General features: G+C 44.1%; 1 protein-coding gene across 13 annotated transcripts in view; it reads left to right on the top strand.

The window, feature by feature from the left end:
* GATA3 (GATA binding protein 3) overlaps window positions 1-22,467 on the top strand; it is an 85,750-nt gene that overhangs the window by 56,534 nt on the left and 6,749 nt on the right. For 10 of the 13 annotated variants that reach the window (XM_053258299.1, XM_053258303.1, XM_053258302.1 and 7 more), the window contains 2 exons: window positions 6,505-6,650; window positions 20,263-20,388. In XM_053258299.1, the coding sequence (XP_053114274.1) occupies window positions 6,505-6,650; window positions 20,263-20,388 (272 nt within the window). Of the gene's footprint in view, window positions 1-6,504; window positions 6,651-6,740; window positions 6,864-20,262; window positions 20,389-22,467 lie in introns of all 13 variants that reach the window. The other 3 variants (XM_053258306.1, XM_053258307.1, XM_053258308.1) reach the window with 2 other exon arrangements.

Here is a 22,467-nt window from a genome sequence, read left to right as displayed (position 1 = left end):
CTCTCTCTGTGTTGTGCAAATTTGCCTCGCTTTTGTCAACAGTCAATGAGACTGTTAGAGCCCAATAGCAGAGGCAACCCTATATGACAACATGGGAGGTAAAATGGACCACAAGAAAAGTTAAGTACCGAAAGGTAAATAAGACCCAACAGAGTAGGTCTCCTGAAGATATGGCAAAAGGCAGTGGCTTGGATCCAAATTGCGCTTCTGCTAGTGAAAAACTTGTGTACTGCTCATGGAAGGCCTGTTTTCCAATCTAATGGAAGGATGTTGTGTAGGAAAAGTGAATCCAGAGAAATTCTTCCATTTGTACAAGCTTTTTTCAAGACTCTTTTAAGGCGAAGTGAACGTTTTCCAATTTATTCACTGTGGTTTCTCGCGTGTAACGTGACCCCAATACATTGTACTACTGTACTTACTAGAAGTCTTCTGCGAGTGCTCGCAGAGTCATTCACAGAACAGCACGACTATGTTTTCTCCTTTCGTTCTTGGTTCTTTGGATCCAAGCCCTTTGGTTTGAACTATGTATGGGTAGATTAAGATTATATCTGGGGAGGAGGTGCACCAAAATAGCAGCTGAACCATAGAGAAAGCTGCCTAGGTTGTGGAATCCCCTTTGAGAGAGGCTATTACGAACATGATTGACATCTGTTGGAGCTCTGTTTAGTTAATCCATGCCCACCCCATTTCAAATATGACATTAAAACATAAAGTGATAATATAATAAAAAAAGAACAGAATAAGTGTGTGTGTGTGTGTGTGTGTGTGTGTGTGTGTGTGTGTGTGAAGGACCTTGATCACCTACATAATATGTAAATAATATTTTAAAAATGTTATTCTAAGGCAGGGCTGCTCAACTTTGGCCCTCCTGCAGATGTTGGCCTACAACTCCCATAATCCTTGGCTATTGGCCACTGTGGCTGGGGTTTATGGGAATTGTAGTCCAAAAGCAGCTGGCGCGGGGGCCTACGTTGAGCAGGCCTTTTCTAAGAAGTACGAACAATTCATTAAAATTAGACCAGGTAGCTGAAAACTCCTCCCCGCCACTCTTCTCTTTTACCATTCAGTTGAAAAAGAACCATTCAAAGGGAGACAAGGAACATCGGTTATCCAAAGTTGTGTGTCGAGAGCAAATTTGTCCTTCCAGTGTTGTATAATAATCCTTTTGGCTTCTCCTCATGCTCCAAAAATCCATAATACTTGATGTAACGATAGATGCTGTTTAGTAGGGATGTAGCTCCACCCCCCCACAAAAGATAGTAAATAATTATTTCTGTATCCTCATCAATGTACATGGTGCATTCCGGAGTGCCATAAACAGCAAAAGGCAACATTCACAACACTTCAAGAACATTCTCTCATTTGTAAGCTCAGTAAAGTTTTAGTTTTATAGTACCCAGTGTTTTCGAACAGGCAGGGTTGGATTAGATAATGTAGGATTAATTGAGAGAGAAAACACCATTTGTGTAGTGAGTTGAGGGTAAGTAGAGATGTGTTCTTATTAGCGGCACCACAGTTATGCAGTACTCTGCCCTAGTCTCAACAGTTTTACAAAGGTGAAACTTACTTGTCTGGACAGGCCTTTGATTGCATGAGTTAAGAAAACAGAAGGGCTATTTTCATTTATTATATTCAATATTAGGTTGACTAATATTTTTGCCAACCCTGAGCCGCAGGATAAGGAGGGATTTAGGCTCCGTATAGAGCAGGCGTGCACAACTCAAATGACCTGGTGGGCCGAAACAGACCATGACTTGGTTAATGGGGGCCGAGGTCAATTTTAGGGTGCTGATTATCACAGTAACACTTAATATCAATCAATCAAATTAAATCAAATTAAAGTGAAATTAATTAAAATGAATTTAATCAAAATTTAACTTTTGAAGTTCTGGCAGGCCAAGGTTAATTTAAATTAATATGAAATAAATTGAAATAAAATTCATTCTAATAAAATAAATACAATACAATCTGTATAAAATACACAATAAAATGCATTGTTCTTCCTTTCCCTCTCTGCCAAATCATCACACTTAACATGGAGCACTTTTAAGAAAAAAAATAGAGAAGTTTTTCTCATAATTTTGGATAAGAAGATTACACTTTTATCCGAAGGGAGAAGGGGAAAGAAAGAGGGAAAGGATGGGGCAGGAGGCTTGGCTTGAGAGAGAGAGAGAGAGAGAGAGAGGAGGGGGGAAGAAAGAGGGAAAGGATGGAATGGCCCCACGGGTCAAGAAAAAAGGTCTCGCAGGCTGCATGTATAGAGAAACAGCAGGCTGTCTGTTGGGTATGGCTTAACATACCTTAGGGCAGGATTCTCAAACTTGTTTCCCAAGACATTGTTGGCCTACAGTTCCCATCATTCCCAGCCACAATGGCTGGAAGATGATGGGGGTTGTAATTCAACTACATCTGGTGGAGTCCAAGGTTTGAGAAACCCTTCATTAGAGACCATCAATTTCTTTTATGTTCATGGAAGCCTTTCAGATCAACTGAGAATGACTTCATCGTGGGAGATGATTGTACCACAAGATGGTATGGTGGATTCTCTGGAGTTCTGGGAGTGGTGTTGGTGCCAATTCTCTTTGCTCCAATCTTTATTTAATCAAACAAAGGAGATCTGATCCAGATTGGTCCAAGGTGACCAAAAACACAAAACAGTCCCCTGAACTGTGCCCGGATCCCAGTTCTCTTTTGAAATCACCATTCGCAAAAGACACAGGTGCTGGATTGGATTAAACAGAATACCTTCAAAATTTTAAGTTGATGAAAGACAGATTTCAGGCAATTAATGGGTGCAGAGGTAACAGTTTTAAATAAATTGTTTTGAGACTTGCCATGGAGCACACTGGGATGGGCAGGTTTCAAGCTTGTGCAATCCACTTTGTGTTTTACTGGTACTCTGAAATCCACCAATAGTAAGAAATAGTGGCTTGGAGGTAGTGATAAGGGCATAGATTTGAGGAGCAGGTTTCTTCTGTTCACGCACTCTGCTTATGAGTTTCTTCTTGGTACTAGAACAGAGCACACGGTCCTCTTCAGGGCTGCTCAACTTTGGCCCTCCTGCAAATATTGGACTGATTGATTGATTGATTAAGTGCTGTCAAATCAGTGCTGACTCTTAGCGACCACATAGATAGATTCTCTCCAAGATGATCTGTCTTCAAGTTGGCCTTTAAGGTCTCTCAGGGGTGCATTCATTGCTGTCGTAATCAAGTCCATCCACCTTGCTGCTGGTCGTCCTCTTCTTCTCTTTTCTTCAACTTTCCCCAGCATTATGGACTTCTCAAGGGAGCTGGATTTTTGTATAATGTGTCCAAAGTATGATAGTTTGAGCCTAGTCATTTGTACCTCGAGTGAAAATTCTGGATTGATTTGTTCTATGATCCATTTATTTGTTTTCCTGGCTGTCCATGGTATCCTCAAAAGTCTTCTCCAGCACCAAAGTTCAAAAGCGTCAATACTTTTTCTATCTTGCTTCTTCAGAGTCCAGCTTTCGCATCCATAGAGTGTCACAGAGAAAACCATGGTTCGAACGATTCTAATCTTTGTAGGGATAGACACGTCACGGCATCTAAATATTCTTTCCAAGGCCTTCATTGCAACCCTACCAAGTGCTAGTCTGCAGCGTATTTCTTGACTATGTGTGCGTGTGACATCTCTGATGTTGCCAAGCAGTTGGGAATCAGAGACACTTTCTGATCAACTGCAGATTGCTCAGAGAACTTCAAATAGATCCTGATCTGTTTTCTGCCCATCCTGATGCACACGCATGGTTCTTTTGCCCCACTGCTGCATCTAATGTTTGAAACCTTGCAAAAATTATTTGGGATCATAGGAAGCTGCCTTATACCAAACCAGACTGTTGGTGTATCCAGCTCAGCATTGACTGGCTGCCCTCAGCCAGTTTCAGGCAGGAATCTTTCCCAGCCCTACCTGGAGATGCTGGCAGGGAATTGAAGCTAGGACCTTCTGATTATAAAGCAGATGCTCTACCACTAAGCTATGGCCCCAGTTCTTAGAGGAAAAAGTGGGATGAGACTGCACACCCATGAGCAGTGATTGATCTTTCAAAAATGCCATCAGCTTGGGGAGGGAGGGGTGGAAAGTAACTATGTCTGAGGAAAACTTCTGTTGCCCACGTCTGACAGTGTTTAAAGGGTTATTAAAGGCACATTTACTCACCCAAGCTTTTAAAGTAGAATCGTGGTTTTAAATTATTTTTATGTGTTTTATGTTGTTGCAAACTGCCCAAAGATACAAGTTTGGGGCACCTAATGGCACAGTGGGAAGTAACTTGCCTAGGGAGCAAGAGGTTGCCAGTTCGAATCCCCACTGCTTTGTTTCCCAGAATCTAACACCTATATCAGGCAGCAGCGATATAGGAAGATGCTGAAAGGCATCATTTCATACTGCATGGGAGATGGCAATGGTAAACCCTTCCAGTATCCTACCAAAGACAACCACGGGGCTCTGTGGGCACCAGGAGTCGACACTGACTCAATGGCACAACAACAAATATAATAAACAAACAAACAAAACCCAATGATCCCTTCTCAATTCCATTGAAGAAGGAGGTATACATTTATTCCTGTTGCCCCTACTGAACAGGAACAGTTCCTATTTCCTGGTTACTGTGCCTATTTTTGCTTTTTAGGGTTGCCTTGTTCAAAATGTGTTGATGTGAATTGCTAATGTTGCCATGCGTTAGGATTCAGCTCCTTCCTTGGGATCTCTAGAAGTTAAATATCTGAGTGGGAAACCACATGAATCTAAATGCATGCCATTGACAATAAAGCCCTATGCAATGCACAGTCTACCACTTCACAGATCGCCATTGCCGAAGAGTGTTTTGGACTACTGATCGCACATTGTAGAACACTTATATTTTCTAGCCGTTCTTTACCGCAAGGAGCAATCAATCGCCCTCTGGGATTTTATGTCCATGGAGAATAGGTTATGGCTGAGTAAATGCCTGCATTCCATTTGGAGCAGGGATGGCTAGTCTAGCTGCCCAAGATTCTCCAGTGGTTTCTCTCCAATAAATCATAGCTGGGCATGACGTTAGTTGCAGCCCAACGACAGCTGGAAAGCCTCCGGCTGGCCACCTCAATATACCGCTTTTAGCCATGTGTAAAATTGTTGGGGAAAATAGGAGTGTGAAGTGTATCCTTATTTTAATCTGTGAAATGGTGGTGTACAGATATACATTTTCTGATAAGGATTTATTTTAATCTGTGCATAATGTATATATAATGCATTTTTTTCCTTCCAATTAGTGATTTAGTTTTGCTGGCCAGTTCTGTTGGGTTTTCTATATTGCTCATATCCATCTGAACCCTGGTTTGTAGGGTGGATTAGAAATGGAAGTACAAATAAATACTATGTTAGAAAACGCTCCCCTTCTAGGGCTACTCACTTTTGGGAGTCAGCCCTATTGAGCTCATTTCAGAATATATTTGTGATATATCAGCTCTTGAGGTGGTAACTGGTCGCCTCCAAAGAGACATCATTGGTTGGTGTTACTTTCTAGGGATCTAGCATTTCACAAATTGATTAACCAATCAGAAACCTTTTGATTTAAACAGTCCCCCCAATTAATGGAACAGCAGATTTTTGGAACATATGTAGTTAGATAAATAGATATAGAGGTCGTTCATACAATCAAAAACTGCATCCTATCTGGGTTTGGGAGCTGTGTGTTCTCCCAATTTTTGGTTGTGTGGAAGTAAGGTAGGAAGAAAAGCTGGGTAGAAGTGATTGTGTGGAAGCACCTTGGAATCACTTCTACTCTGGTAGAAGTGGAACCACTACCCAGAAGTGGAATCACTTCTACCCAGGTTTTCCTCCTACCTTTCTTCCGCACAACCAAAAACTGGAGGCACAGAGCTCCCAGACCTGCGTAGAAGACAATTTTTGATAGTGTGAAGGACCTCATGTAGTCAGTTAGATAGATAGATATATAGATAGATGTTGTTCTTAATGCAAAAAGCGTGGGTGGCAGGGTCTGCCTTAGAAGAGGCCTCTTCTGTAGCAACTTGTGTATGTTATCTAAAACCAGAGAATGTATGTCTTTTCTTCAGAAAGGTTGTTTTATTCATATGCAAAGACAGCAAATTTAAGGGATGAATTGACTAAAAAGCATTTGATTAATTGACTAGAGTTTATTTAATTGGCAAAGAGAAGAAATTAGGCTGATGGCCCTAACTGTTGTGTATTTATGTCAAATGATCAGCATCTTCTAGAACAGGGGTTCTCAACTCCTTGGGTCCCCAGATGTGGCAGGACTACAACTCCCTTTGGCCACCGCGGCATCTGATGATGGGAGCGGTAGTCCAACAACATCTGGAAACCCAAGTTTGAGACCCCCTGATTTATGGAGTGATTTTGGACCACTCTTTCCCCCTCTGTTGAGTTAGATGGAGAAATCGCAAAGACCTCTGCCGCCTCCCTCTGTGTTTCTCCCCTTGCTGTCCCTCAATGAACTGTGTCCCCTCTTGTTTCCAGAAGGCAGGGAGTGTGTAAACTGTGGCGCTACCTCGACCCCACTATGGAGGAGAGATGGCACTGGGCACTATCTCTGTAACGCCTGTGGACTGTATCATAAAATGAATGGGCAGAACCGGCCCCTGATAAAGCCCAAGAGAAGGCTGGTAAGTGACTTGAACCTCAGCACTGCACTAACTTCTTATTTTTCTTTTCTTTCTCCCTCCCTGTCATGTTGTGTTTTTGAATTTCCTCAGCCCAAGATGGAGAGCTTTCTGGAGGGATTAGCACTGGGCCACCCCGCCCAAAGTCTTCTCTGTCTGTACAGAAGAGGGTTTTTGAGAGAGCCCATCCCCCCCTTTTCACTATGCCTGCCAAGTTATGTACCATTTCTATGTCTCTACTATATATCTATATCTTTTTCTTAAAAAAACAATCAAATGGTTTTTCGTGAATGGTTTCAAGAGGGTGGAGGTGGAAGGAAGTGGGAGCCGGGGGAAGCATGCGGCAGGCGTGCAGAAAGAACCAGATTGGTCTTGAGAGGGGAGGGCAAGACCTTGCAGCTCAGTTGTCTACACAGCTGAAAGCATCATGGGACTAGCATGGTGCACCTCTTTCCACCCGAGAAGGGTTTTCAGGAGCAATGAACTAGTGCAAAACCTTGGAGTTATGTTTGTTGCTTTTAACACCATTTAACACCATGACACCATTTGGTTTCTATTGCATCTCTCTCTTAGCTATCACACTTGGGGGGAGGGGGCAGGTTCACACAGAACATGGAACCAGTGGTTCGACCGAGCTGCTGAAGCCCTGGGCCCATGCGTGGGCCCTTCTTCTGTTCTCAGGAACTATATGCTGAAATGGGGCGTTACCTATGAACCCACCAGTCTCAGCATATTCTACCCTACTTGTGGCATGGAACCAGACATCTGTCACTGAAATTTGAAGTAAGGGCCAAGCGGTGGGTTCCGTGCCACAAGCAGGGCAGGATATACTGGAATTGGTGAGTTTGTGCATCACACCAAATTTCGGCATATTGTCCCTAAGTAGGGTGTCCGGGGCTTCAGTAGCTTGACTGAACTGCTGGTTCTGTGCTATGTGTGAGCCTGGCCTTAGAAAGAAGTTTGTGATCTGTGATGACCTGTGCGACCATTGTCTTTGGAAAACTCGAGTATTCCCTCTCCTCAACAATATAACACAGTGTATATTGCGATGCTTGGTGGTGATACGTTGTGGTTGGTGCGCCATTTTATACATCCATATAGAGGAGGGTCCATATCTCGGTGGCAGAGCATGTGCTTGGTATGTGTTTGCCAGGTTCAATTCCTGGCATCTCCAGTTGAAAGGATCTCCAGCGAAAGGACTGGGAGATTCATATGTTCATCTGTGCCTTTATGTTAGTGAATGGTCTTCTACATAGCATAACAGAAACAAAAGGATAAGCCCCAAGGACTTTACTGTTGTGTGCTGCTTAGAAGGCCTCAGGATACCATGTGAGAGAACTGGGAGAGCTTCAGTTTTACAGCAGAAGCCTGTGTGAGTGGTTGGGCCTGTGTAGTCTTCCTGGAGGCCTGAACAGTCCTAAACCCAGAGGGACTAGAAATCTGAGGTGGTCTGCAAATAAATTGAGCTTGTTTGTTTTTCACCAGTTTAAGTTTAAGCCTTGGGCCTGGCCCTCTACTTTCAACTGGCAATGTACAAATTAGTCCTTACTTGATCCAGGGGTGCAGCTATAATTGATTGGATGTGTTCAAAGAACCCGGGGGCCCCAGTTCCACCCCTCCCTATTTTCTTCATTTTCTCCCTCACTCTGAGAGGCTGCCAGGAGAGGGGTGAATTCGGACCCTCTCTCCCCTAGTTATGCTCCTGATTTGGTCGTAGAATCAACCACTAGAATCCAGGAGACATAGAGCTGGTTCAGACTAGCCTATACCTCATGTGATTTCTCGCTGCTCAGTTGCTCAGACCTTGCTGCATCACATGTGAATATGTATGCTCTATGTGGAAAGGAAAGGTGTGTGTGTGGGGGGGCAGTCCTTACTGAAATCCACAAACCCCAGACTCTGGCTCCCTTCAATGTTAGCTGAAGTATGGCCCCCTTGCAGCCTTCTCTAAAATGGTAGCCAAAGGGACCATCAGAAAAGGAAAAAAGGGCCAGTCACAGGAACATAGGCAGCTGCCATATACTGAGTCAGACCATTGGTCCATCTAACTCAGTATTGTCTACACCAGGGATTCTCAACATTGGGTCCCCAGATGTTAATGGACTCCAAGTCCCATAATCCCCAGTGGCTTTTGGTTGGGGATTATGGGAGTTGAAGTCCAATAACATCTGGGGACCTAATGTTGAGAATCCCTGGTCTACACAGGCTGGCAGCGGCTCCTCCAAGGTTGCAGGCAGGAGTCTTTTTCAGACCTATCTTGGAGATGCTGCCAAGGAGGGAACTGGGAACTTCAGATGCTCTTCCCAGAGTGGCCCCATCCCCTAAGGGGAATATCTTACAGTACTCAGCTGTGGTCTCCCTTTCAAATGCAACCAGGGCAGACCCTGCTTAGCAAAGGGGGCAATTCAGACTTGCTACCACAAGACCAGCTCCCCTCTTCTGCCCACCCCTTGTGATTCAAGCACCAACTCTGGCTCCATGGGAAAGCACTGCATTTGAGGTCGTGTGAAAGGTCTGTCTGTGCAGTGTGATCTGTGGAGATCTGTTCACACATGCTAGTCATCACCTGATGCTAGCAGCAATCATGGTCCGTACTAGAGCCAAGCTTGGAGACCCATCTGTTTAAACCCATCTGCCCCGACTTCATATAAAGCAGAGGGTGTGGGGGCGACTGTTTAAAGTGAAGGGGGTCTTGGCTGAAGGGAGCTTAGCTCCCCACAGCTGCTTCCCTCCCTGTATCCAAACCCAGCACAGTACCTCCAGTGACTGTTGCATGCTGGTGTCTATATTATGTTTCTTTTTAGACTGTGAGCCCTTCGGGGACATGGAGCCATCTTATTTATTTATTATTTCTCTATGTAAACCGCTTTGGAAACCTTTGTTGAAAAGCGGTATATAAATATTTGTTATCTTCCCATTGGTTTTTCTTCCCACTGGTGAAATAATATTGGGTGTTTCTTTCCCTGGGGGAGGAGGAAGCAATCGTGGGCCGATATCTGGATCAGAAAACGATTCCAAGCAGGAAGGATTAAGCAGCTCCTCACTGCTCCACTCAAGATTACAGCCCCCAGTGGCTGTTTTGCATTGGTTTAAAATGGCAATAAATCTGGACATGATTCTGTGTAGTTTGGTCTAAAGGGAGTAGGATTTTTGTTTGACATCAACCCTGGTTTCTCTAAATTGGGGGCGAGTGGGTTTGGTCCCCACATGATGTTGGACTGCAACCCCCATCATCCCCAGCCACAATGGCTGGGGATGATAGGAGTTGTAGTCCAACAATATCTGGGGATCCAAGGTTGGGAACACACTGCTCAAAACATTTTGGATGGCCTGAAAGGCTATTCAAACAACCGAGTCAGGGTGGTAAAATAACTGGCAGAGAGGTGGAGTCAGTGTTCCCTCTAACAGAAAATCCCCGCTGTTCTTGACTACAACTCCCAGCATCCTCAGCCAAAGCCCACTGCAGCTAGGGATTCTGGGAGCTGCAGTTGACAACTCTGGGATTCCTTCTTACAGGGATGGATTTGAGGGACCTTGGGTGGTGAAATGCTTCTTGCTAGGGTCTATGCACAAACAGCATGTGGCTCATAGTTGAGGCTAGGCTATCTGGTATCTAACTACTCAACTGCATCTCCAAATTGCAGTTTATTTACTTTCCCCCACAGAACTGAATGGGGACAACTGCAGTACTCTTAATCTAGTGTGTATGTCGGGGGTGGGTGGGAGGGAGGCTGCCGCCTTTTGCTCCTGACACTGCCCCACAGCTACTGTTTTTCGAAGCCTAAAGGGTGGTTCTGCTATGGCTAAAATGAGAGAGTTGCAGGTGAGAGCTTCTGGATTTCATGAAGGACCCCCTGCCTCTTCTCCCAGAAGGGCCATTGAGAATAAAGCCTGCCCTTGTGTAGACGGGCATCGGATTGTCGACTCCGGGGCTTTTAATATGGAGGGCATGAATAGCAAGATCATGTACTTCCCAAAACCTAGATGGCTATGGAGGCCCACTGGCAGTCATATTTGGAGCATAAGGAATCCTGGGATGCAATTTCAGTTCCTACAGCCCCCAGATGGGGCCAAAAGACTCAAGTGGGTGCTCGCCCCTTGCTTCCACCCCCTCCCCAGACAGTTGGTTTAGGGGATCTTCTTGTCTGAGTGCCCACACAAACTTGGATGACGATCCAATCCTGAATGTGACATCTGCGAAAGCCAGACTTCTAAGGAAGGCTGACTAATGGGCCACAAGAAACGAAAATAAAAATGTCACCTCTAACGTCTCTTCGGAGAAAGATGTATAAATTTCCTGGCCCAGCTCCATTTCCCTTCCACACAAATCACACAAAGAAAGTCGAGGTGGCACCTCGATTTACTCCAACTGTTTCCTTTAAAAGAGCAGCCATGACCCTGCTTAGTGGAAGGGCATCTTTCATCCCTTGCTGGGGAAAAAACAAACTACTACCAAAAAGAACCACTTTTGAGGCAGGGAAATGCTCACTGGACTTTCGTTTGGTGCATTTTCTAATATTTTTCCTCCTCTTTGTTCTTTTTAAATTTTTAAAAGCTAACTTCCTAGGAAAAATCTGCCGGATATGTGTGCATTGGAGATAATGCATAATAAAGAGCTCTGTTTTTTCCATCCTATAAACCTAACATTTAAGAAAGAGGAACATATCAAAAGGAAAAAGAGGCTCTCCTTTTACAAAGAAAATGCTCCATCCAGCTAAAAAGGGGTTGCATAGGATGCTGGGGAGAATTCCCTCCTTTAGCTGCAATTTACAATTAAAAAACAAATTCCTGTGCTAAGTGAAACTGCAAATTTAATGTCCTGTGTAGTTTGGCCCTCGGTTCATGCCGTAAAGAGGAACCCTGTTAGGCAGATCAAAGATCCGCTTGCTTTATTTATTTATTTATTTATTTATTTATTTAAACCATCTCCACCCTGCTTTTCCAGCATGCACATTGCTGCTCAGGCAATGATAAACCCACAATAAAGCAACAATCAGTAATAATAATGCCAGCTTGAGAACAAACCAACATCAGGATAAAATGGCAGACAGGATCAAAATTGGAAACCTAGTTTTAAAATGCTTTTTTTTAAAAGGAGGGGTTTTAGATTCTTTTAAAAACTCTTCCAGGAGAGAGACTGGGAGGGCACACCACAGATGGTCCCTGCTTCCTGCTACCCAAATCTGTGGACCCTGGCAGATATGGTCAAATATGGTCCGACAGGTGCATGAGACTAGCACCCTCTTTCCCACCCTGGCCAGCTGGATGCCTCTCGGCACCCTGCAAATGGGCCATGAAGACAGTTGCTCTCCAGCAACTGGTACACAGTGGCATGCTGCTTCTGAATGTGGAGGTTCCATCTAGCCAACTAACAGCTGCTGTTAAGCCTCTAAGAGTGTCTCTGATACTCTTTTAATGTTGCCTATATGCAGGGCCGGTGCCAGACTATTTTGCGCCCTAGGCAAGGCTAAGTACTTGCATCCCCCCAAAACAATTTCAGCTTCAATGTTCAAAAACAGATGCTTTGTAGGAAAAAATGAAATGCACAAAACTTGAAACTGCTAAATTTCTTTTAAATTGCAAGAATAGGTAATACGTCGATTTTTGATTCTCTTTCTCAAATACAAAAGAAAATATTTTGGCACACAAATCATTTTGATTGATTTGATACACTCTGCGCCCCTCGGAGGTCTGCGCCCTAGGCGGCTGCCTAGCTGGCCTAATCGTAGCACCGGCCCAGCCTATATGAACGGCCATTGCCACATCTCAAGGGAGCACATTCCTCGAGTCAGTTAGGCCCTGCTAACCTGCTGGCTGCTGCGCATGGGTCAGGGGGTGTGGTCTACGGTTCCCTACAATTCTGCTAGGGATCCCGAAGTACATCCAGATCACACATTACAGCCAGGGCACAGCTGGCGGAGTATGTTTCTGACCTGGATATTCCGGGCTCCTTGCCGAAATTGTCGACTTTCATTTTGCTAGAAAAGGAAGACTGCAATCCAGCCCCCAGCTGCATTCTTGCTTTCAGCTCTGCAGACAGGAGTCCGCAACCTGGGGGTCTCCAGCTCTTGTTGGACTACAGCTCCCATCATCCCAAGCAACAAAGGCCAAAGTGGTTGAAAGTGATGGGAGTTGTAGTCCAACAGCAGCTGGGGACTCCAGGTTGGGAGCCACGCACTGGACTTCCCTAAGCTAGGAATATTAATTTTAATAATTTTAAAACCTGTTTTAATATCTGTTTTATTCTACTGTTTTTATTGTCATGTATTTGTAACTTTTAAATATTTTAAATTGTGTACACTGCCTAGAGATGTACATATCAGGTGGTATAGAAATCTGATAATTAATTTAATTAATATAGGAACATAGGAAGCTGCCTTATACTGAGTCAGACCATTGGTCCATTTAGCTCAGTATTTTCTCTACACTGACTGGCAGCAGCTCTCCTAGGTTTCTGGGGAGTCTCTCTCAGCCCTCCCTGGAGATGCTGCCAGGGATTGAACCTGGAACCTTCTACATGCAAAGTAGATGCTCTTTCATTGAGTTATGGCCCCTTAAGGGAATATCATACAGCACTCACATTTATTTATTTATTTTTTACATTTATATCCCGCTCTTCCTCCAAGGAGCCCAGAGCGGTGTACTACATACTTGAGTTTCTCTTTCACAACAACCCTGTGAAGTAGGCAAGGCTGAGAGAGAAGTGACTGGCCCAGAGTCACCCAGCTAGTCTCATGGCTGAATGGGGATTTGAACTCTGGTCTCCCCAGTCCTAGTCTGGCACTCTAACCACTACACCATGTAGTCACCCATCCAAATGAAAACCAAGATGGAACCTGCTTAGCAAAGGGGACAATTCATGCTCACTACCACAAGACCAGTTATCCTTCCTTTCCCTGTTGGCAGACCTGCTACGCAACAAGAGCACTATGAACTGGAGGGCTATGTGTATCCAATGTTGTACATAGGGGAAGAACTGGATTGGACCCTAATAGTCATATATCTCCATTATATTTCCTTATACTCATGGAGCTATAAAGGGGAAAAAATCCAAGCAGTATTCTACCAAATGGCTTGGGGAGTATAAACCTTCTTCTGTCTTGCAATAAACCTACTAATGAACACAAAGGCACTGGGATGATTGACATGACACTATTCATTCATTCATTCATTCAATTTCTATCCTGCCCTTCCAAAAATGGCTCAGGGTGGTTTACACAGAGAAATAATAAATAAATAAGATAGATCCCTGTCCCCAAAGGGCTCACAATCTAAATTTAAAAAACAACATATTTTATTTTTAATTAAATATTCTTGTTTCAGTCATTCCCTTCAAACCATCAATACACTGAATAATTATTCGTTAAACCAATAGGATTGAAAATTCAGTACATTATGAATTAAAAAAACAACCGAAAAGCATTTTGAATAGTGTTTATTTAGACTTTGGGTAAATGACCTTAAGTCCAGATTTCTCAAACTTGGCTCCCCAGGTATTTTGGGACTACAAATCCCATCATCCCCCACCACAATGGCTGAATAGTTGGACTACAATTCCCACCATCCCCAGCCACATCGGCCTCTGGCTGACAATCTAGCCACTGCACCCCACTCACTTTCCTGTGTGCATAATTTGAATTACCTTGGCTCAGAATTCTGGTTTTTATTTTAAAAGCATGGAATATGTCTGTTCATCGTTGTTGCCAGTCATTTCCTTTTCATCTGTGCAGTTGTCCGTTTGCGAGGGAGCACTTATTCCTGCCTTGAAATTAAGCAGTCTTTCCTATTTTCAGTCTTTTTTCACTGGAGCTCTTCAGCTGAGTCTGCACAGTTGCGTACAATTATTTGACATGACAGATGAAAGCCAGAGGGTTCCGTTGTGTTGTTAACTTAACTCTGTGCTAAGCTTCAGCAGCAGCAGCAAATGCGCAATGAGTCTTCTGGCACCTTAAAGACTGATTCTGGCATAGCAAGATTGTGCCTTGATAAAATTATTAGCCTTTCAGGTGCCAGAAGACACTTTTTGTATGTGATTAGACATACTGTATGAGAGCATTCATGAGCAGATCATTGGCCATGAGCAACGCCCCATTCTATTGGATTGTATTCTAGAACAGGGATCTTCAACGTTGGGCCCCCAGATGTTATTGGACTTCAATTCCCATAATCCCCAACCAAAGGCCACTGGGGCTGGGGATTATGGGAGTTGAAGTCCAAGAACATCTGGGGGCCCAATGTTGAGGATCCCTGTTCTAGAAGGGTCATTTGGGAGAACTGAGGTCTAGATTTGAGATTCTGGTTCATCTTTTATGGACTGTCTTCCTAGCTAGAATATGAAATATTGTGTTCTTCTGCCTAGGAGAACCATCAGGTATTCACACGCATAGCCCAGCCTGGGTTAGCCTGCTCGTGTGAAGCGTCAGGATCCGTGTAGATCCTGGTGATGCCTACCCACCGCACCGAGCATTTTACCCCAGCCTTTTACTGAAGTTAAGGGTGCAAGCACACCCTTGACCTCGGCGCTAGGTCACCTGAGTGGACACAGAGATGGGCACATAGAGTGCCCACCACACAAGGGTATCCCTCAATGCACCGCACTCATCATGGGGTGCATTGTGGGATACGTGGAGGCCGGGATGCATTGTCTCAGCCTCTGGAGATCGCACTATGTGCAGCAGCACGGATTGTGTGGAAACGTGGTTTGCATTTCCCACCAATATTGAAGGATAGTCTGGGGGGAAGGTAAATTCCCCGCCCACTCTCCCCACTTCCTGGACGTGTGAATACCCTTACTATGTATGGAGTTTGCTGCGGCAAGGTATGGTAATGGTCACTGGCTGAGATGTGTTTGACAAGGGATTTTGATCAGGGATTTTGTTGTATTACAACTTCCACCATCCCTGGCCACAATGGCCTTCTTCAGGGGATGATGGGAGCTGTAGTACAACATCTAGGAACCCAGCTTTGAGAATTCCTGGATAATAAAAACACATGGAGGATATGTCCTTCAATGGCTATTAACCATGATGGTCAAATGGAGCCTCCATGTTCAGAGGCAGTATACAGCACTGGATACTGCCAGTTGCTGGGAACAAGAGTTGGGGAAGGAGCATAGCTCAGCAGCAGAGCATCTCCTTTGCATGCAGAGTGTCCCAGGTTCAGTCCCTGGCATCTCCAGGCAGGCCTGAGACATTTCTGCCTGAAATGCTGGAGAGCTGCTGTCAGTCAGTGTAGACCAGGGATTCTCCATGTTGGGTGCCCAGATGTTATTGGACTTCAACTCCCATAATCCCCAACCAAAGGTCACTGGGGCTAGGGATTATGGGAGTTGAAGTCCAATAGCATCTGGGGACCCAATGTTGAGAATCCCTGGTGTAGACAATACTGAGCTAGATGGACCAATGGTCTGACTCAGTAGTCAGCAGCTTCCTATGTTCCTATGAGGCTATTGTCTTTGAGGCCTACTTGTGGGCTTCCTGGAGGTATCTGGTTGGTCACTATGGAAATTAGGAAGCTGGACTAGACAGAGCTTTGTTCTCGTCCAGCAGATTTCCCCCCATGTCCTCATGCCATGAGTTTCCAGAACTCACCTGCCTGCATTCTTGGCGTGTATCATATGGACTATCCCAGAGTCCCAGATTTTGGACTATCCCAGAGTCCCAGATTTTAAGGGGAGCCATTTGATCAGCAACTTCCCGCCTGCTTGTTGAGACACTGAAGCGATGTAGAGTTTGAGCAGGGAATATTTTGAAAAGCTGGACAGCTTCAGACAGAAACCTTTGAAAAAGCCAGACATTCTTCACAATGCAGCATGCAAAATGTAATGCTGGGAACATGTCCCTCTGATCTCTTGTCATGAAATGACTCATCCGGTACAGGAAGCCACAGAGACACAGACTCCAACAATTGTATTGCAATGGAAGCCAAAAGTTGGGATTCCAGGTTACAGTGTTGGGGCGAGCGACATGTTGTGCTAAGTGTGTCATTGGCCTTTGCATGCTTGCTTCTTGTTTCTGAAACTGCAGCTGCTGGGGGAGGAGAGACCACAGTGAGTGTGGGAGGGGAAACAATTTAACCCTTTCCCCAAACCACGTTCTTGATACAGAAGATACCTCCAATGGCTTCTGTCTAGAAACCAAAAAACTAAGCCTAAAATGGAGTGTGTTCCTACAGGCCAAAACAGCAACAGAATTTAGCAAGTACTATAAGAAGTCAAACGAGTTAAATATGTTTATACAGGTATACATTGGCACAGTGCTTTTTTTGCTTTTTGGTTTTTAAAAAGGTGCTGGTACACTTTTAATTCTAATTTTTTTTTTTTATTTAACACATTTTTATACCTCCCCATATGTAAGTCCCTGGGCAGTTCACAGACTAAAAACACAACAATTAAAATATCAACATGATTAAAACAACTTAAAATACAGATCAAAATGCTATTCTTGATTAATACAGATATAAGCAATTAATATATATGAAGTACCTCTGACAATCATCAGCGGTATGGCTTGCAGTTGCTGCATAACCCAATGGAAAGTTTTCCTCTGATGCTCTTCCTGGATATAAGCAGTGAGCACTAACTCCATCGGCAACTTGGGTGCTGCAGTGTCCACTCGCCTGCTCGCGGCTTGTCACAAGCAAGATGGACATGGCCAAGTTCCAGAGGCATCCAGCATGGCCCTTCTGAGCTCATTTCCCAGTGGGATCGCAGCACCTGGCAGCATTTTGTCTTTGTCCCCTATGATCCTGACTGGGAAAAGGTGCCATACCTTCACAAAAACAGCTCTGCATTGGCAGAAATCAACAATTCTCATACATTTCTTTCCCCATCTCACTTCTTCCAAGAGTCCAATTTTAACTGGTCCAAGTAGCTTTGGCATGCAGAAAGACTATCCAAGTTGAAGTCCCTCTTCTCGCAGAATAGATATGCTCCACCATGAAATATCCCCGGTGAGACCTACAAGAGAAAACCAAGCTACAATGCCCTGATCAAGGGGTTAAGGCGTGTTCAGTTTCTGTATCACCCACGAGACAGTACAGTCTTTCTTCCATTATCTCCCTCTCTACCCATGGCAGAGCCAACTATTCCTTGACCACACCCACCCTCCTGAGCTAACTACAGCCCTTTTATGCGAGGTGGGGGGTGTTACATTAGCACCCAAGGGCCAATGATGCCCCTAATGCAACATGTCTTTTGGCTAGCATTATCTGGCCCTGACTAATGTTCTCATTCTATAGGAATACTATAGCACAATAGTAGTAGAGCACAGTTTACATATATATAGAAGGTCCCACGTTCAGTTCCCAGGACTGCTAACGGAAAAGTCTCTACAAGCTACGTTAGAGTCTGTTGCTGGGCAAGATAGACTGTTTGGATATCGTATAAAATAGCTCCATATGGAGCAACTAACTTCATTCATTATGGCCATGGGGTACTCCAGTTAAAACCAAAAGGAGTTCCTTGGGAGCTTGTTGTACTTCTTGTAGAACAAGGTCATAGATGTTCATAGGGGTGCCTTTGAACGTCTATTTATAGCATGCCCACACAGCATGTGACGCTTCCCCGGAGGCCCATTGTGGTCTGCCCAGGTGCCTGCCTTCCAGCTTTCAGTGCAGACAGCCAAAGCGGAAGTTTAATCAAGAACATGGTAGGCCACTCTGCACTGCGGGGTGTGTGCATTTGGCTTAGTAGTTCACCAATTTTGCAGGGCCAGTCTATAGAGGCCATGAACAGCAGCTGGGTACAGGACATCAGTGCAATGGAACCGAATTTTACAACCTCTGCAAAGAAAGAAGAAGTTTCCTACTGAAAAATACCATCAGAGTCCTAAACTCATGACATAGATGATGAGTTCTGTTGAATTGAGTGGAACTTACTCCCATCAAATGTGTTCAAGGCTGAGGTGTAGGACAGATGTGCTTTGCATTAAAAGAGTATTTGTAATATTTGCAAGACTTTTTATGGACTCATATAGGGATAAGTGGTACACACCCATCCCATTGTATATACCCATTCAGTATACAATATCACCTTTGGTGATAATATGTGAATGATAATTTAATTATCACATGCCATGTAATAAGCTGGCTTCCACCTTTTCCCCATTTGATGTGTAAGAATAAGTATATGGTGGTTTTCTCTTAGATGACAGGGGCTCCAAATCAGCAAGAAGGTTCTGCTCCCAGGACCTTCATATTATTAGAAAAGGGCTGGAAATAATGGCCATGCCATTGTGCAACTGCATTTGCACATTTTCCTGAATTTGCGCAAGAACATTTTAGGTGCAATTGCATGCACACTGTGTTAGGAGTACACAGCAATGCCCCAGATGCCCATGGGACACTGCCCACCTAACTATTATTTGATTAGGCCAGGGCTGCTGAACTTTGACCCTCCTCCATATGTTGGCCTACAATTTCCATAATCCCTGACTATTGGCCACTGTAGCTGGGGATTATGGGAGGTATAGTCCAAAAACAGCTGGAGGGTCAAAGTTGAGCCGCTCTGGATTAGGCGATAGATTGAGGGAAAGGTTCTACTGAGCCAGACCATTGGTCCATTTCAGTCAATATTATTTGTGGCTGTCCAGCATTTAAAGGAAAGGTCTTTCCTAGCCTTTCTTGGACATACCAGGGATCGACCCTGGAACCTTCTGCATTAGAAGCATATGCTCTACCACTGAGCCCCTGACCACCAGTCAGGAATGTCATGCGGGATTGAGAGTTCAGTCTCTAAAATGAAAGATGAGAAGATTTAGGCCTGCCTAACAACCAGATCCTCTAACATGGAGGGGCTGTCCCTAACACCTGATCTATGAGGAGTTATTATTCATCAGTGACAAAAAGGCACTTGCATACCTTCAGGCAAACAATTATTTACAGTATTGTTTCATACGTTCAGCGGGTCGACTTTGACTTTGACAACAATTTCTGGGGACAAACTTGGCTAAACCTATTTCTGAATTAAAGCATGGGGGGCTGGGCGTGGGTTGAACTCAATGGATCCATTCTAGTACTATAATGTTGTGCTTTTGAAATGTGTATTAACTCATCTTCGGGCCAGCCATTTTTGATGTGTAGCACTGTCACCTTTTCCTCATATTTCTGGACTGTTTATATCTCGGAAGCTTTGTCCATAACATATAGAAAACTTAAGGGCACACATTTTGTTTGTTGTAAGAAATAAAACCTTAACAGAATAAAGTAAATTTTGCATGGATTTGAATAGGAACTGCCTGGAGATGTCAGGGGTTGCACCTAGGACCTTCTGCATGCACAGCTGATGTTCTACCACTGAGCTATGGACCCATCAGTCACAGATGATGTCTTTGCTACCTTACTTAATACAATCAATAGGACTTCTGTTGGAAGAGAAGACCCTACATGATCATAATCAGCCTCATGCCACTTTGATTCGTCACCCTTAATAATTCAAATTATTAAATACCTGCAATTCTTCTGTGCTGGCAGTAAGCCCCTTGATGCACGGCTCATGATGGTGAAGGTTGGACTGTCCATCTTTTACCCTAGAAATATGCCAGTCCTGCAGGGTCTTGAAGATGCCATCTTTTAGCGTCTTTGTGACGTGGTTGTGTGCTCTCTTCTTTCTCTCCAGTCTGCTGCAAGGAGGGCAGGAACATCGTGCGCAAACTGCCAGACCACCACCACCACTCTGTGGAGGAGGAACGCCAATGGTGATCCCGTGTGCAATGCCTGTGGGCTGTATTACAAGCTCCACAATGTAAGTGAGATGGTCACTTTCTCTAGAGTATCTCCTATGGTTACGCTAAAGCCATATTCACTGCACAGCATATCTGGCTACTTCGTGCTTCAGGCCCCCTATGTTTGGCAGGTCCATTGAACAAAGTTGAATGGAGCCGTCATTGATTCAACAGATGGTAAATGAAATGGTCATAGAGTGCACTTCAATGCACATTGATGGTGTTCAGTGAACTCTATTGCATTCAGAGCAGAGATGTGGTAATGAAGTGTAAACGGATTCCAACGGGCGTTCATAGCATAGAAATGTCAAGGGAAGCCAAAGCAGTTGAAAGAAGAGTTATTTAACCAGACTGAACATTGCACTATATGCTTCTTAACTGTATCAAGGTATATCTCTGTAATTATCTAGCACCTGAAAAAAAAAAAAAAGCTTCCAGTTTCCTTCTGTGTCGGAACAGAAATGTCTGGAGAAGGTGTCATGTGTTTGCCAGGCAACCACCTTGTGCTTCGTATTTCCATCTAGTGACATAATTAGTTGACTGGAATTGAAACTCTGTGGGTGCAGTTTAGACCTAGTAACGTAGACATTTGGCCCATCATTTCAAAGGACAGACTAGCCTATTCTTAGTATGGAAGTCTAATGGCAGTGATGAGGGCCAGTTTAAGTACTGACGTACAAGAGTCAGAATTGGTGGCCATATCATTTTGTCTTACATGGACCAAGAAAGGAGTGGGTTTATTGGCTATTTGTATTTATTTACATAGAAAATGTATAAGTCTCTCTATAGCCCAGGGGTTCTCAAACTTGGGTCTCCAGATGTTATTTGACTACAACTCCCATAACCCCCCAGCCACAATGGGCAAAGACTGGAGGTGGTGGGAGTTGTAGTCAGTGACTTTTGAGGACCCAAGCTGAGAATCCTTGGGTTACACTAGGATACATTTTGAATTGTTGATATTATAGGGCAGGGGTTCCCGACCCTAGGTCCCCAGATGTTGGACTACAATTCCCATCATCCTCAGCCACAATGGGATTGCCATTGTGAATCATGGTAAATGAAATAATCATAGAGTGCACTTCAATGCACATTGATGCTGTTCAGTGAACTCTACTGCATTCAGAGCAGAGATGTGGTGTCTGCTGGTCTCTGGGGACAATCAGAATTGTAGTCCAACAACATCTTCCAACAACATCTCCCAGAGCTGCAAACCACTGTTTTAGTACAGGGCTCTCAGGGTGTAGCATCCAAATTAAAATAATAACAACATAACACAATTTATTCAATAAAAATAAGGAGCAGTGGCCACACAAACATGAGACAGAAAAATAAAATGCCGGTTAAAACCAGCTACACAATGTGTGGAAATATCTGGGCAAATAAGAAGAGACCTTGGGTTAGGGCAGTATAAAATGTGCTAAACAAACAAACAAACAAACAAACAAGTCTTTGCCTGGAGCTGAAAAGACAGCAAAACTGGCACCAGGCAGGTTTCTCTGGAGAGAGGAAATGCTAAGATTTAAATTCCATACATTCCACACCATCTTGGAAGTAAGCTCTGCTGAACACAGCGAGACTAACTGTGCATAGGATTGCAGTGTAAATAGCACTATCCTACCACCTTAAGTGGCGCAGTGGGGAAATGCTTGACTAACAAGCAGAAGGCTGCCGGTTCGAATCCCCACTGGTATGTTTCCCCAACACCTATTTTGGGCAGCAGCAATATAGGAAGATGCTGAAAGGCATCATTTTATTTATTTATTTATTTATTTATTTATTTATTTATTAGAAACATTTAATATACCGCCCACTCGGAAGACTCTGGGAGGTGTACAAAAACATGCAAAGCAAGACAGCAGTAAAAGAGCCAGCGTGGTGTGGTGGCTAGAGTGCTGGACTAGGACCGGGGAGACCCGAGTTCAAATCCCCATTCAGCCATGATACTAGCTGGGTGACTCTGGGCCAGTCACATATCTCTCAGCCTAACCTACTTCACAGGGTTGTTGTGAGGAGAAACTTAAGTATGTAGTACACTGCTCTGGGCTCCTTGGAGGAAGAGCGGGATATAAAATGTAAAATAATAATAATAATAATAATAA

Source organism: Hemicordylus capensis, chromosome 5, assembly GCF_027244095.1.
Source record: "Hemicordylus capensis ecotype Gifberg chromosome 5, rHemCap1.1.pri, whole genome shotgun sequence".
Lineage (NCBI taxonomy): Eukaryota > Metazoa > Chordata > Lepidosauria > Squamata > Cordylidae > Hemicordylus > Hemicordylus capensis.
This window is presented reverse-complemented; position numbering and strand designations above follow the sequence as displayed.